General features: G+C 49.3%; 1 protein-coding gene across 3 annotated transcripts in view; it reads right to left on the bottom strand.

Annotated features, from left to right (window-relative positions):
• The window catches only part of LOC100678771, a 105,010-nt gene that overhangs the window by 33,203 nt on the left and 55,809 nt on the right, over positions 1-15,998 (bottom strand). Inside the window, exon 1 of one of the 3 annotated variants that reach the window (XM_008217381.4) lies at positions 1,298-1,360. The exons of the other annotated variants lie outside the window; for them this stretch is intronic. Coding sequence (XP_008215603.1) covers positions 1,298-1,335 — 38 coding nt within the window. The 5' untranslated portion in view covers positions 1,336-1,360. Of the gene's footprint in view, positions 1-1,297; positions 1,361-15,998 lie in introns of those variants that run through there. 3 annotated transcript variants of the gene reach the window in all.

The following is a 15,998-nucleotide window of genomic DNA, read 5'->3' as shown; positions in this document are numbered from 1 at the left end:
AAACATTTGCTCGAGTGCAAAGATAATATAGAAAATTTCGTGTGCCCAGTGGCAAGCTCATAAGAGTGACAGGCGAGTTATTTCGTCATCCTCGCGTGTGTGTGTATAATAATATCCTCCGGAGGATCGTCGATAATTCAAGCTCGCAGCGAATTTATCTGCCCGATGACATAACGAGAGCGTTTCGAGCTGATGGAATGCGGCTGCACGAAAAGCTGACGGAGAAAAATCGGCGGAGGCTGAATAGCTCGGTAAATGATCTCGGCTCAATAAAGCTCGACTTAACGAGACTCGATTGTGCCGCTCGCTCGCATAAGCTTCCGCGCTATGCGCGCAGCGCGAGATCGATCCTGAGAGCGCGTCAGGTTGGCGCCATTGTCCGTGCGTGTGTGTAGTGAGAGAGTGACTCGGTGCACGCTCAGATAATCTAATCTCGCGATAAATGCGTAAGGTGTCGCTGAGCTGGTTTATTGTTATGCGTGCTGGTCGCACAACCTGTCTCTCGGTTTGTTCTCTGCTGATATACCAGCCCCCGTCGGGGAATAGAGTGTGTCGTTGTTGTGTACGCGAGGGAAAGCTGTCATTTATCATGGTATCGAAAATCCAGGTTTTGAAGGTCTCCGGTGTTTCACCGATTGCGAAAAATAGAGCTACAAAAGAAATTCCAGCCTGGTAGCAGTTAGACAATTACAACGGGATAAATATGCGTTTCTCGCTATTATACAGACGTACATAACTTGACGGATATTACGATCGACGGCATATCCATTAGCGTGAATTCATACGACTGTTATTCCAATAAATTGTCCCCCCGAGGTGGGAGCTGCGCGAGGCAGCTCTCCTCTCTTTATTACATCCTTTCTCGCGCGCGCTCATCCATTCGTCATTAGGATGTTCGCGCGCGCACAGTGCGCATGTACTCGCGTAATCCCGCGTCGATTTGCGCTTTGATGTTCGCTCGCTCCTATATGTACACGTATAATAGGACTGATCAGGTGGTCGATCCATCAAACGTCAGCGGCAAAACCTTGGCCGCTGCCGCCGACGAAAGGACGCGCTCACAAAGAGGAGCTGCGCCGGCGAAATAATCCTACTCGTGCCATTGTGTCATTAGTCAAGTGTGACCCAGTTATATAACAATTCGGCGAACGCGCGGCGCGTTCTACTTTCCAGCTGTAAATCGCTCGGCTGAGTGGCTAGTTCTCTATACGTGTATATACGAATTTGCATTCCACGCTATCACCTTGATTTTAGATTCGATTTTCTACGTGTGTAATTTTGCAGTAGTTGGACTCACCAAAACAGTAAGGAAAACGCAAAGAATTTTACAAGCATTTGTGTGAAGCATGAAGGAAAACTCGTTCTTACCTGAAACAGAGAAGCAAAAAAGAACAATCGTTATTGTAAATCGTATTCAGCGAGATCAGCTCATCGTTTAATTCGTCGCGTATACGCGCGTCTGCTCCTCTCAAAAGCCTCGTGATTCTCCCGCGCGAGCAAACTCGCTTTTTATACGCGTGTTACGCCGCTCGTCGTTTATATCATTAAGGAATCATTAACATTCCAGCGGGGGAAGGATTTTCACGGCCGGCTGCGCGGAACGGGTTCTCCACGCCGGGCTCGTTAAACGCAAAGTGGAAAAAAGGGTCTAGAAAACTAGATCGATTTCGCGCGAGGTGCGAATTTCTCGTCGGCTGTGTACGATCGTGTGCGGATATTGTTTCGAGTTGGAAACATTGCTTTTTCTGTGTAAAATTTTTAGCCTCGATCAATCATACTCTCGCGTGTACAAGAAAATCCTACACAAAAGCGGAGAGATTTTATCATCAAAGAGATAGTGCCGTAATGTCCCGACAAGCTCTTCCCGTCAATCTTTGGACTCTCGACTTTATCAGCGGAATTCTCGGCGTCTCTCGCGATTTTTCCCCGATCCCATCCGCGTCGTCTCTCGTCAAACTAGAATCGATAATAAGCCGCGCCGGCAGAATGCAATCACAAAGCCGGCGACGATCAATTAGCGTGTCTATATACCGAGTAATATTCCTCTCCACGATCAGTGAAGACAGAGAAAAAAGTCTCGCGGCTTATCGCTTCTAACGACGCGACTACTCGTCTATCCTTACTCGTATTATACACTCGCGCAGTGATCAATTATTTCTGTGTATACACGCGGCCGCGTGTTTTTTCTCCGTCTGCGGCTCGTCTCGTCTCGCATGTACAGCGTTTAAAAATTCGACGCGCGCCGAGGTGATCGATCTTCGCCGATGCTTTTCACGATTATCGGGCGACACTTTCACGCGCGCACCCAGTGTACACGGGTGGATCGGTTTCCTCTGCTTTTTTTGTCATTGTTCGCGCCCGAGGATAATTGACGAGGCCCTGGGGTGTTGACGTAGTGAGATGTGCGTGTGTGTGGGATTTTTTATTTTTGAAACGTGGTGTTGACGTTATTAATAATTGTATAGGGAATGTGGTAGCAGTATTCTCAAAAATTCCTCGCGTAAGGGTATCGTCAAAAGATTTACGAAAACAGGCCAATAAATAGCTTGCAACTAATGAAAAAGGAATACGCATATATAGTCTTTTATCTTTATTGCATTCGAAAAATTATCTCACAGTGTGTGACCGGAAAATCTCTGAACGATAAGCACTAGCCAAAAATATCAACGCCGCGGTATTTATGCCCCATCTCTCACCTGTCAGCGCAGACGACGATAAGATTATTTACATACGTGTATACAGGCATACGCATCGGTGAAAGCGAGTGGCGCAAAAATTCGCGAAAGTCGGGTGACGGAAAGAACGAGTGTAGGGCCACCTGCGTGCGAACGCCGAGAATATACAAGGAGAAGCGGAGGCGCATTAACATTCCGAGCGTAATTCCGCGCATAAATATCGGCGCGAGCGAGAGACCGGAGCAAAGGATACGCTCTCCGGCACGAGCACAATATCTGGTAATTACAATCACTCGCGGCAGCCGCTCGAGAATTCCGTGCGCTACACGAGCTGGCGATGGGATTTGAAAGGGAGAATTTTTTCCGCTAGTAAAATTCAGCGGTATTTCGCGTACGCGCATCAATCTTAGGTATAATCAAATCACTTCCGCGTAACCTGTCATCTCTGCTCTCGTCTTCGCAGAAGAATCAATTAGCTGATAATGCAATCGATCGCGATCGATTGCAACGATTACACGCGCGCGCGCGCGCATAATCAAACGCCCGAAAAATATACAGAGCTCGTGTGTGGCGCGCATGTAGGTCGATCGGGCGCGTTTTATGGAGCTCCTCTGAACATTTTTGATACGCCCGCGCGTAAACCCTCGCTTGCCGATCTCGGCCCCCCTTTACGAGGCCGCGCGCCATTAGCTCTGTATCTCTATCTCGAAAATAGACCGGGGCAGTAAACGCTCCTCCTTACTTATACATTCCGCGATCGTCACGCGAGGGGCAAAAAGGGCTGGACATCGATTCGCCTGAGAGAGACGTATGGAAGTCGGCGACTATATGACCGGCAGTGGGATCGGTTGCCGTATCTGACCCAGATTGCGATCATAAACTGGCCAGTCATAACATAAACAGGTACACTATACGCACGGTAGGGACTGCATAAACTGTGCGACTCTTTCGCATTTTTCGCGGCTGTACAGCTCCCGAGCTTGATTTATCGACTGGCTTTACGGCGGGAATTTTGAATTTCGAATCGTGCACATCAGACTTAGAGAGAAGAAGATCGAGGCTCGTAAGTCAGAGCGAGGAGTCAAAAATAGCGCGAGCTCCATCTATTTCACTTAGCGGACATAAGCGGCCGAATAATAGCCCGTTATTGGCGCGCAATTACACCGTTCGGTCAATCAATTCGGACTCGATAATCGCCGCGGCAATACATCAGTCGCGGATTAAGCCCGGATAATCACAGAGCGCGGGAGCCGCGAAATTACCTCCCCACGCGCGCTCGATATCTCTTCATGTTCATACGAGTTTTAGCCCCTTCGCGACGTAATAACGTACGCGCGAGAAGCGTTCATCTTCCCATCGCGCGCGAGAATTGATTCTGGATCCTTAGCCCTGTCTCTTTTTTCTCCCCACGGAAATTCGTCTCCTAACGCACATAATCCAGCCTACAAATTACCACAAAGCCCCAACACAAAAGCAATCCATCACCTCCCGAGGAAAAAAGTGTTGAAACGCATTCAAAGAAAAGCCACTCGTAAACAGGCGTGAACGCGGCCCCGGCGCGCATCCCGAATTTCCCATGCATCCTCTCTCAGCCGAGCTGTGTCTACTCCCTCGCGTGTAACGACTCGAGTCAATAGCAAGGAAGAATTCGAGTCTGCGCGCGCGAGCGCGGAGAAAAGCCTGTGTGCAGGACAAAAAAGCCGCGGCGGCGCACGTGAATTAGTCGAGGCCGTGCGCGCGTATAGTACTCGAGACTCGCGCCTCGAGATGTTTGTTTGGCTTTCTCACGGAGAGTCGAGCACCACTCGCGCGCGCGAAGCTCCGCGGCTGCGCAGCAGCAGCGAGACGTCCCGCGATGTCGAGAGGATTTGTATCGGGACGAGTGTAACCGTTTGATGCTTCAGGCATTTTTTTCCGGCTGTTTTAATTTTAGAAGATTTTAGTCAAACAAAGCATCGAAATTAGAATCGATTAACCACTTATCGTAAAGTCAACGCATAGGCCCGCATATGTTCCCACAGTGCGTTGATGATCCTCTTAATTCGCGGCCCCTAACGAAGTCTCTTTAATCCTGCACCGCTAAACGCTCGGTGAAACAAAAGTCGTGTAGGCAATCGTTTAGAGCCGGGCTAACAAATTATCCGGGAATAAGCGATGCGGGCCACCAAAGACGACGGGCGCTTTCCTCGTGTTCGCCGGGGCCTAATAGCCCCCTCCTACCGTTCGGCGATTGATTAGCTGCTCGACAAAACGCTTACGGGCTCGCTCGCTTTCGTTGTTCTCTTATTTTTCCGTTCTTGCCCCGAGCGTCAAACTTCGAGAGTCGACTCTGATCTCGGCGCGGTAAACAACGAGAAGCTTCGAATCGAACTTATCGAACTGGTTCATCGTCTGAATCATCGCTGTGCATCTGCTGTGTCACTGGCGGAACGACCTCCGAGTCTCTAGATCGCGAAAAAAAACGAACACGCGTATATCTATTGTTTCACTCGCTAAACACAAATTTCTGCCTATTGAAGCGGATTCCAGCGGTTGACGTCGAGAAAGAGAGAGAAAAAACCGCGAGCTGCACAGTCAAGCAGTCTAGCTGTGCTCATTATCTTATATCTCTCCTCGCCGACGAACAATAGCTCGCGCTCGCGGCGTATTTTACAACACTGCACACATCGCGCTGAAAATATGGAAAACGATGACGCGCTGTTTTCCTTGATCAGCTGTTCGCGGGGCCGTCAATCATACACAGACTTTCGAGGCAGAGCTCGATTGATTTTCAAAGCAGATCTGCACACTCGCGCGCATGAATATTGATATCGTGGCAGCAGCAGTAGCGTTTACGAGCAAGTTTGCGAAAATTGATTGATACAATCGTCGTGCACAGCTCGTAAACATCTCCGGCGTCGTCGCGGTTTACGGCTGTAAAATTCGATTAGGTTTCGCTTTGTCTTCGAACGAGATCCAGCGAGGTGTTTTATAAATAAAATGTAATAATCGCGCGGAGGGAGGAAAAAATCGTTGAAAATCCATCAACGTCGAAGCGACGTCGACACAATCGGTCATGCACATAATTTCATCCTTCAGAGAGAGAGAGAGAGAGAGAGAGAGAGAGAGAGAGAGAGAGAGAGAGAGAGAGAGAGAGAGAGAGAGAGAGATTACACGCGCGTTTACCCTTACGTAAGCGAACGCCGAAGAGCATCACATGTCGCGCAGGCGTCGATTCGCGAGTATTATATCTCGATGCATCTCGAATTCGTAATCTGGCGCGGCGACTATCTGATAATAGCTCGGGTAAGATGATAAAGCGCATGTATGCGCGCTCTCGAGACGTAAATATAGAAAAAGAACGGTAGCTGCGCTGGTAGCGGTTCTCTGGTTGAACCGATCGATGCGAGGGGCTGTGCGATGGTGCGACGAACTCGCCGCGAGTATAGCTGCGAGGAGTAGGAAAAGACGGTGAAACGTGGACTAGAATGCGAGTCTGTTTATTCGCGACGTTTCGTTGAGTTTTTTTCGAGAAAACGCGAGCTTTTCGACGAATGCATCCACGAAACACACAGTGCGATGGCGAAATTCTGCGAAAGCAAGGGAAAATAAGGGAGAATCGACTAGTTCTTCCAGCAGCTACGTCATGAATTGTTCAGAGCCTCGGGGTCGTCGGCTCTATACCAGTCGATACTATCTGTCCGTACACATACGCTTATACACTCGGCGCAAGACGGGGCTGGAATGCAGCGCTGTGTTTGGTCTTCGTTTCTCGCGTCTCGGTTTTCAGTCGGGCCCCTCCGACGAGCGATAAGTGGGTTACGCGCACGACTGTCCGCGAGATTATATATAGGGGATTTTGCGCGTTTTCCTGTTATTATTACCGAAGAATTGTAGAGAGAAATCAAGGCCGCGCGATTTTTACGGGGAAATCCCCCCGGAAGCTTCCGTATCATTTTTGCAGCTATTGTTCGGCGCTGCTTATCGCGCGTTATCGTGTGTCACGATATAGTAGCCGCATCGGTATTCCGATATTGCGAAATAATCATCGACGGCAGCCTCGGAAAAATCGCGCAGTTTTATCAATGAATTCCACGCGTGACGAAATGCTATACACTTTATGCACCACATATCGGGCGGAAGAAACATATAGGATATATCGAGTGCCGGAGACATGCACAATGCAAACAGAAGGTGGTGCAACGCACGTGTTTCGCAGGTGAGAATCCGAGAGTCACCCTCTCGGCTGTATAACGCAACTGTGATTCCCACGAAATAAACGTCGCGACTGCCGTCTATACGCGTTACACAATCGCGAGATTTCTCGGTACACACGTAGTATACTCACGCAGCTTATCGAGTGCGAGTTTCTGTAACGGACTCGTGTAGGACTAACAAAGCTCGCGAAAAATATGCTCATCTCCCGAGTTCGACGATCCTTCGATTCTCCGAACTCGGCTGATGTGTATAGGTTGCGCGAATAGCATTCGGCAACAAGCCGATCACTGACCCCTACTATATGTGTATGTCAGAACGAGCAGCTCTCGATCGTCCGTCGTTGCGTCACTCGCGCGCATGCAAATCCAAAGCGGCAATAATCATCGCGACACAGAGACAGAGCGAGAGATAAGCTTATCAACGTGCCTCTCGCCTTACGCGCGCGAGGGTGATGTCTGTCTTTCTTCCTGTGCCGCAGCGCGGAAAAACTCCCGGCGATGAGGAGTCGGCCAGGTATGCGGCTTTCTGTGCTTTATCATCGAGCTTTTTTTCCCTCTATCTTTTGTGTTTATAAATATTGCGCGCAGGCGAGCGAGCGACGAGATTGGAAAGTAACTCGCGCAATCTTCGAGAGCCGTGTCTGCAAACGGACGAGGAATGGATACGCGCTTATGCTTGTTTTGAAGTAGCGGAAAATGCAAAACAAGCATTTCAGGGCAGTGGATATATACGACGTCTTCGAGAGCGGCGCGCGACGCGAAATATGTATTTTCCGAAACCGCGCGGGATTATACGTGTACAGCGCAAAGTCGGCGGATCGGGCGGGCGTTTGTTGAAAAAGCTCGCGCGAACAAAACAGACATAAATCCCGGGCGTCTTCGGGAGCGAGACTCGAAATTCGAAAAATGCAGCGAGAACTCGCCGATAACACGGCGAGCAAACAAATTCGCGCGCTCGCGGGGTTTCTGGGTCAGTGTACGCTCTCTGTTACTCTCGTCGACGCAAGTCGTTACACGCGGAGGCAAGGCCTCGCGCTCAAAAAATGCTCGGGCTATCAAGAGAGCAGCGGGGAAAAAAAGCTTCGAGAGAGCAGAATTAAGCATCTCTCCGCGCTCTTATTGTTCCTTCGGCCGCTCCCACTCGCATTTGTGCTCTCCGGGGTGTAACAATCCTCCATTATTGAGAGTCCTGTTTACAAATTGAACTCGCCGCCGAGTCGATCACACACACGCACACACGTACACGTATAACAGTGCGAGAGAGAGTCGAGCTCTCGGGTGCACTTGCAGTTTTCGTAAGTTTTCGGGCGCCGGCGCCACGGCGAAAACTTTATTCCGCTGACTTGGAAGCTCCCCGCTCTCTCTCTCTCTCTCTCTCTCTCTCTCTCTCTCTCTCTCACTCGCGGCTGTTTTGTCCGTCGCCCGGGGCATCGAACCCAAAAAGACCCTGTCACGTATAACTCGCTGCTGCCGGGATTTCTCGCTCTCGCTCTATGTAGTAGAGCTATCTCGAAGGCGCTTTATGTGGATGCAGTGGAAATTCAACTGGGAGGGACACGAGAGCCGAGTTATCGATGGGAGTTTGGAGGTGCCGGGATTTTTCGGATAGCCCGCGCAGGTTGGAGCTCAGATTTATGGCTGTTTTGTTTGTTGAGGGAGAGAGCGTCCGCGCGTGCGGCCCTTCATACCGATCTCTCACGGTGCATACTTAATAGATTATAGGCGAGATGTACTTTTTCATCGATGCGTAAAGAAATCTTCACCCTCCGCAAGTCGCAATCATCCGTCGATACACTCGCTCCCCCCTGAATAACCGAGGCTTGATTGAGCCTTTTCACAGCGAAAATTCGGCTTTCCCGCGATTGAGAGAGGGACGCGACCCTCGTCTGTAATTAAGAGACGCGTCGGCTAGTCCCTGTATAATTAAGCGACAAAAGTGCCTCATTACGCGGGCCGAGTTTTTCTAGCGAGTGTAGTGCATTAACGCCACTAACGAGTCGGATTTACATCGCGCGCGAGGGATGAGAGAGGAAGAGCGAAACGAGCGCCGGCTCAATGTGTATTGTGCGCGGGAGCTTTATCAATCATCGCGGTTCAGCCTTTCGGATATTTTTGTGCAGCTGAGAGCTTTTTCCCGAGCCGCTAATCGTTATTTTATTGTTTGGGAACCGAGTGCTTACATCGCATTTTTTTTAAATTAACGAGTTTTCCAATTGCGAGCGCGGCTGTTTTCACGAGCGATTTTTGCAATCGCATTATCGCTCACGCGTACGAGTGTCCCCCAGATAAGTAATTTCATTATCAAGTGTGCAAAAAGCTAAAAATATTTTTCCGACGCAAAAATCCAATTATCTTGTTTATTCTTAATTAGAATGCAGCTCTGATTAATTGCATACACGAAAAGCGTACTCCGCAATCTGCGCCGTAATCTCGAAAGTGTAATTATACACCGCAAACTTCGTACCCGATAGCCCTTGCGCAGCTACAAAGTATATAATCCTAGATCCCGCAATAATAAAAGAACGAAAAAAAACACAATAACAATACCGAGAAAAAATTGGCAATATCGCTACCCTGTACACAAGTCGCGCATATCATACACGCCTTCATTCTGCATTCTCCGCAGTGCCGATCGATCGATCGATCGAGAGCCATCGATCGGCAGATCCTTATCTCTCTCATGAGATATCTCGCGACGTCAGCTCGAGGATGGGGGTCTGTCTGATGTAAACGGGCCCGCAGATCTATTAATCGACGTCGATGCACATCCTTGCCTCTCCCTCAACGACCTTCGATGTAAATTTACGCGCGATCGTTATGCTCGCTCTGGAGAGTGGGGGAGGACGCGATTTATGCGACGAATTTTTGAGGAGGCTCTTCCCCCATGGGGGATGACAACGTCGGGGGCGAGAGTTATTAGGATGATTGGGAATAAATTCAGCCCGCGGTTTGTACCGAATTGTGAATTATTGTTGGTACACGGTATGCGGTTTGAAAAAGGCATTCCGTCATTGTTAGCGTCGGATTTATAGGCTGGTCCTTCGGAAGGACCAATAAATTCGTCCGCGGGATTTGAGGATCTGTAAATCACTTGTATAGCGCCACCGCTCGTTCCGTCCCCGCCGACGATGTCTCGCCTTTAATTGGGGTACATCTAGGAGTCGGCTCGGAGTCCCGTGTCATATAAGGACGATCGCGCGCGGCCGTATAAGTAGCCAGAAGAGGATCCGGATGATGTTTCCATTAAGAAGAATGTTGCAGAGACTGGCTTGTTAAGAGCCCCAGGGATTTTTCTCGGACGAGCCTTGTTACGGGACCGTATAGTTTGTTAAACTATCCTAGCGAGGTGTGTTGTAAAGCCAGCGAGTAGTCGTAAAAGATTTATACCGACGACGGGACGGGATCCACCTGTCGCTTCTTTTTTATCAAACATCGGAATAAAATCGCAACTATTCGAGCAAAACAGTCCTACATCCACCTCCACACGTTACACAAGCTACTCAGTCACAGAGTCGGCTCGATCAACTGGCTTGTGTCGCCTCGGCTGCACACACCAATGCACATATATACTCTTTCTCTCTCTCTCTCTCTCTCTCTCTCTCTCTTGCTCGAGCGCATTCGCCGCGCGCGAGCGGCTGATTGACTTTTTAATTGAACCGGCGTACTCGGCAATTATCCGGGTTCCCTCTCCGTCTTTTCTTTTCCTTGGCTGCCGCATGCGCGCTCGCGCGCGATCGTTTTCCCTCTGCAAGCTCGGCACATTCTCTCTGCCCCGCTCTGCATTGCAACACTTTTTTGCAATTTCAAGTTTGCCGCTCGTAAAACGGGATGACCGTTTCATTATGTCGTGCGATGATGCGTCGATGGATTCGGACGAAAATACTAAATTATTAGTAGAAACTGTGATCGATATCATTGTCGACTCGAGAAAGAAAAAAACTCGAAGAAAAAGCTTGCTTAGCTACATTTAATTGCCCCGCGATTCCGGCTTATCTGAGAGGCATTAATAATAAATTAATTACAGCCTCTAATCGGCTTATAACTCACGGCTAATGCACCGGTCGCTAAGTATACAGCAGCAGCGGCTACTTAATGATTGACAGTTGGCAGTTTCTTGTTTTCCACGCGATCACATAATGCAGCCGTGCGCATCGCTCGCGATTATCGGCTCGGCTCATCTAACGACTTTGCGGACGCGACGAAATGAGTTGGTTTTGCTAATCGAGATTCGATCGGCTCGATACACCGACTGGACTTATACATTGGATCTTCTCGCGTACCTCGTATACAGTATACAGAGGCTGATTGCGATCCGATCGTTCAACGGCGTATGATAATTTTGGGGCTTTTTTGCTTTCCTGCAGTTTTTGTTTACATCTCGCGGATAAATTCGTGTATTATTTATACCGGCATGCGGTGAGTCAGGTTCGAAGACGGAAGCGCCGCGATAATTGCTTCTCTCTCTTATACTCGGAGTAATTATTACGAGCAGAGAGCTTTTTTGCTCCGTACAAAACGAATCGTATGTATACGTACTTTCACTACCAAGGTTAGCAAACACAAACCGTATGTGCTAGCGAGAGGTGCCGCGCTGCGAAGAAAACACGTTTGACTTACGTAAAGCTGAAAAAATTGTTTATGTATTTTATCGCTATAATATTCGAGGGAGGAGCAAAAAACGTCTCGGCTGATCGAGCCGCTCGTTTTATTGTTCTCGGAAAGGTATGGCGCCGGACCATTAAGTTAAGGGTTCGGAAAAAGGTTATTTATCCGGCAGATGAAGCTATTTTCGATCGCGCCCGAGGCTATAGGTATCGGGACTAATGCAGCGGCCGCCCATTAAGTCGTTCCGCGGTAATGATTTACTTCCCGATGTTTCAAAATTCGAGCCTCTAATTGAAAATCGTCTGGGCAGAAAAAAAAATAGTTACTCGCTCGACCGCGGAGGAAATACGGGCGAAAAATTTGTTTGCGCCACGAGATTATCGAGGCCCTTATCGCGCGTATAAGAGCTATTGACCTCCAACCGAAAATCCGTATATTCCCGACGTATAGCAGCACGCGCTCGTCGCGTCGCCTTATCTCCAAAGACGCGCGATAATTTCGTTCGGTCTCTTTTTAGGTCAGTAAGTCACGAGACGCGAGCGATTTTACTCCCTCGAAAATTCCTCGTCTCTCTGCAGCCGATAAACACCACACACGGGAAAATCGTCGTCGCTCGCTTGGCAAACAGGCAATAAAATCGTACACGCATATTTGCATCGTCGGAGGTGCGACGACGGTCACGTGCGCGACTTTTCACATGTTGACATCGACGCGCGTCTCTGCGGCCGCGGTTTATTTCGTGGTACGTGTGTCACGTGTAGGCCAGTTTTTAACGAGTTTGACTCCGCGCGTGCGTGTGTACCCCGACGCGTCGAAAGTTGCGTAATCGCTGTTTGATCTGTCGCTTGTCCGCCGCGGTTTCGTTAATTTTTTCAGCACACGGAAAGCCAAGCGTTTTCTATGTACTCTCGCGGGGGGCTATGAAAAAAAAGTGTGACTTTTATTTCCGACAAGCGGCTAATTAGCTGGAATACTTTTTTTCCGACAGCCTTGAAGCGCTACTCCGAAAAAAGAAACTATTTTCTGTACGTTCCATGCGTCCTTGATGCTATTACGTTCGCGATCATTATCTCTAGTAGGAAATTCGATTGCGGCGAGTACCGGCTATTCTAACGAGATAAGCGAAAAAACAGCCTTCGCGTGCTCTTCTGAAAAATTCCTCCATCGAAATCCCACCCCAAAAAATATCCACACATGCCGGCAGTAGTTTGTCGCGTCATCCGCGTCTTGGACACATCCCAGCCCATGACGTTAAAAGTGCAATAGCCCACGGCCGATGCGCGCTTAACGGCCGTCACACAGCCTCTTGGCTCGCGGTTGCTGCACGGCTGATAAAGCCGGCCAATGGGGGGTGTTAGGCTTCGCGGCTCGTTTTCGAAATCGCCGAGTTTAGAAGACGGAGAAGCGTGGATCGATTTTTTTTTCCAGAAAAATTGTTGCGTATCCCCTCGCGCTCTCTCGGAGTAAAGCACTGCACCCCAGGGGAGAAAAAGCTCGCAGACAGATGTATCGCTCGCGGTTTCTTTCCCGCCTCGAGCTTCCGGCTGTTTTCCTTCCTGCGAGGCAACAATGAATACGTTGTTTGGCCTGAGCAGATCCTTTATCACGCGCTGGAGAAAGCCAGTTTGCACACTGCCAGCTCGTCGTCGTCGTCGAGCTTTTTATTCGCGAGCTTTATAATATTCCGCGCGGCCCTGAGTTATGCGTCGCGTGGGAGGGTGCGGAGCTTTTTCTCATGGCTCGACGGACTGTCGGAATAATTCGAGAATAAATTCTCTCGATCGCGAGTATCGCTTTAAATATCCGGCCGCGTTATCGTCGAACTTAATCGAGCCCACTAATACACCTTATCAGCTGCGTTACCTCGTGTACGTAGTCAGAGTACAGAGCAAACAAGAACGAGGTGGTTGTATATCTCTCAAAGCTATCGATCCGAACCGAAATCTTTAACCCAATTAATCGAACGCGGACACAGCTCGACGGATGCGTGTGTCTAGATTTTTTTGTCCAATCGAGAACGTAAGTGTTACCCAACACCGTGTCTAACTCTCCCCCGTTTGTGTGTTACGCGCATATGTATGCACGCCTGTAACCCACACCGGACGCTGTTTGCCCTGAGTAAGCGCATTGTTCAATGCCGTGTACCTACACGCGCTTCGCGGATGATGATGATGCCGCGTTATGATTTTCGAGAAGTTTACTTCGCTGATCTCCGCAGTGCTTCATCAGAAGACGCGTCTGACGAAATTTACGAGGAACTGATATAACCGAAGGTCTCGGCTATCGGGTATTTTGTTTATTTAACGTACGTATAACCGCACGATTTTAATTGCTCTACACACGTCGCGTTAATAGTCCGAGGCGCAGATCGCACGCGAGCAGCTGGCACGTTATCGCTCTTATGTGCAGCACGAGGTGCTTAAGGCGCAAATGCGCGAGCACGCGAGCTGCCCCTATTTCTCTTCCCGCGCGAGTTTTACGACGTGCAAGATTTAATTGAATTATCTTTTTACCCCAGCCCCGGAGGGAAGCTTTTTACGCGGCGATATTGTTGTAAGTAATACAGCGAAGGAAAAAATGCATTCTTGTAGCTGAGCTTCTGCTTACTCACGTCGCGTCGCGCAGACATTACAGATCTCGATTACGCGGGAAAAGCTCGTCGCGCGCAATCTCAAATATTATTTTACGCTCTGGAATTCGTAAGTGCGCAGAAGAAGCCCGTCGTCGTCTGAGAGCCTCGAGAGCACGTACGCGCGCCGTGCAAAGGGCGCGAAAGCAGCAAGCTAAAAATGCGCCGACATGCGTGCCTGCGAGCTAAGCTCTTGAGTGGGGGTGTGCAGTGCGCGCGAGCTAAATGTGATTATGCGTAACGATTTTCTGCAACACTTTCTTTAAAATATATTATATCGCGACCATGTACTAATGCGAAAAAAAGAGTCGAAAGCAGCTCGCTCCCAAAAGCGCGCGAACTTTTAAATCGATAAAGCTCGCGTCCCAGCGCGCGCATAACTAGATTTCCGCGAAGCGCGCGTAAAAGCCTTTGACTCTCTCTCTCTCTCTCTCTCTCTCTCTCTCTCTCTCTCTCTCTCTCTCTCTCTCTCTCTCTCTGGTGCATTAAAGCGGGTCCATTACCCGTTATCGCCGACGATGTCGCTTCTCGGTGGTCGTGTGCCGCTCGCGAGTGCACTTGCCACACTCGTCAATTGCGCACTTACCTATCGATAATTCGGCCAATTAAGCGACCCCGATAGCGGCGCTAAGTGAGCTGCCGAAGGAGCGCCTCCGGTGCTTTATGGGAGGTTGCGCCTTTTAACTTGAGATCTGTATCGCGCGATCGCTTCTTCTCCAGCTCTCCCGACTGTGTTTGAAATAACATATCCTACACTTTTCGCGAACTTCATCTCCGCCGTATTATAATCGGGAATTCGGAGCATGAAAATACATTCTCTCTCTCTCTCTCTCTCTCTCTCTCTCTCTCTCTCTCTCTCTTAGCAGAGAGTCGCGCCGGCTAATTATCGCGAATAAAGCGGCGCATAAAAAGCGGCAAACACGCAAAAATGCTCGCGCGTATTTATTTAATTAAACCGATCGCCGCGGCCGTACTCCTCCTCGACAACCGTAAATTTTTTCTCCCTATACGTGTGTGTGTGTGCGTAGCCAGTGCGCACTATAAAAGCAGCGGCTACTCCCAGCGGGTTATTAAAAAATCCGCGTAACCAATTACAGAAAGGCTCTCTCTCTCGGCTGCGCGCGGGGAAATACACACTGACAGTGAATTAACAGTAAATTTCAGCTCCTGAAATAAGAAATATCCCGGGTAACGAGAGCACGGCCTATATATCTCCCCCGACGAATACGATCGCCGAGAGAGAGAGAGAGAGAGAGAGAGAGAGAGAGAGAGGCTACCTGAAAAATAAAGCGCGACGAGCAAAAAGTCTATGCCTCAAAAAGGTGCACGCGTATACGTGTGGGAAAATATCGGTATGCAAATTTTCCTCGCGCAGCGTGTATAGAGCTCGAACTTTAACTGCGCGAGCTCTGAAATATTATTTTTCCATTCTCGGAGGGCAGCTCGCGATATCGGAAATGGAATGCCGATTAATGCGTCCGCGGGATATAATATCGACTCCCGCCACCGTAGCCATTTTTAGAGTCGCCGCGCGGTAGCACAGCGGCAAAAGTTGGAGGATAGTCGTGCTGTAAATTTTTGCGCTGCAAGTTTCGCGGCGGACGACGGTAGTAAAGACTAAGAGAGTTTCGCTCCGAGCGCGGCGCACAGTGACCGAAAAGAAGAAGAAGAAGAAGAAGTCGTTCGCCTGCTTTTTCTCCGGCTACGCGCGCTTATACGGACTAAATTTTTCGAGCAATCATCCTCGAGTACGATCGCATGCAAGCACGAGAAAATATCATTGTTTGTAAACGAGGACTGCGATTCGCGATGAAGCCGTAGGTCTGAGACTCGCTTCTCTCAGACTCGATATCAATCCGTGACACACACGGCGAGTTAGCAGCAGATAATGGT

This window comes from Nasonia vitripennis, chromosome 1 (assembly GCF_009193385.2).
Source record: "Nasonia vitripennis strain AsymCx chromosome 1, Nvit_psr_1.1, whole genome shotgun sequence".
Classification (NCBI taxonomy): domain Eukaryota; kingdom Metazoa; phylum Arthropoda; class Insecta; order Hymenoptera; family Pteromalidae; genus Nasonia; species Nasonia vitripennis.
Note: the sequence above shows the minus strand (reverse complement) of the source record. Positions and strands in the feature narration are given on the sequence as shown.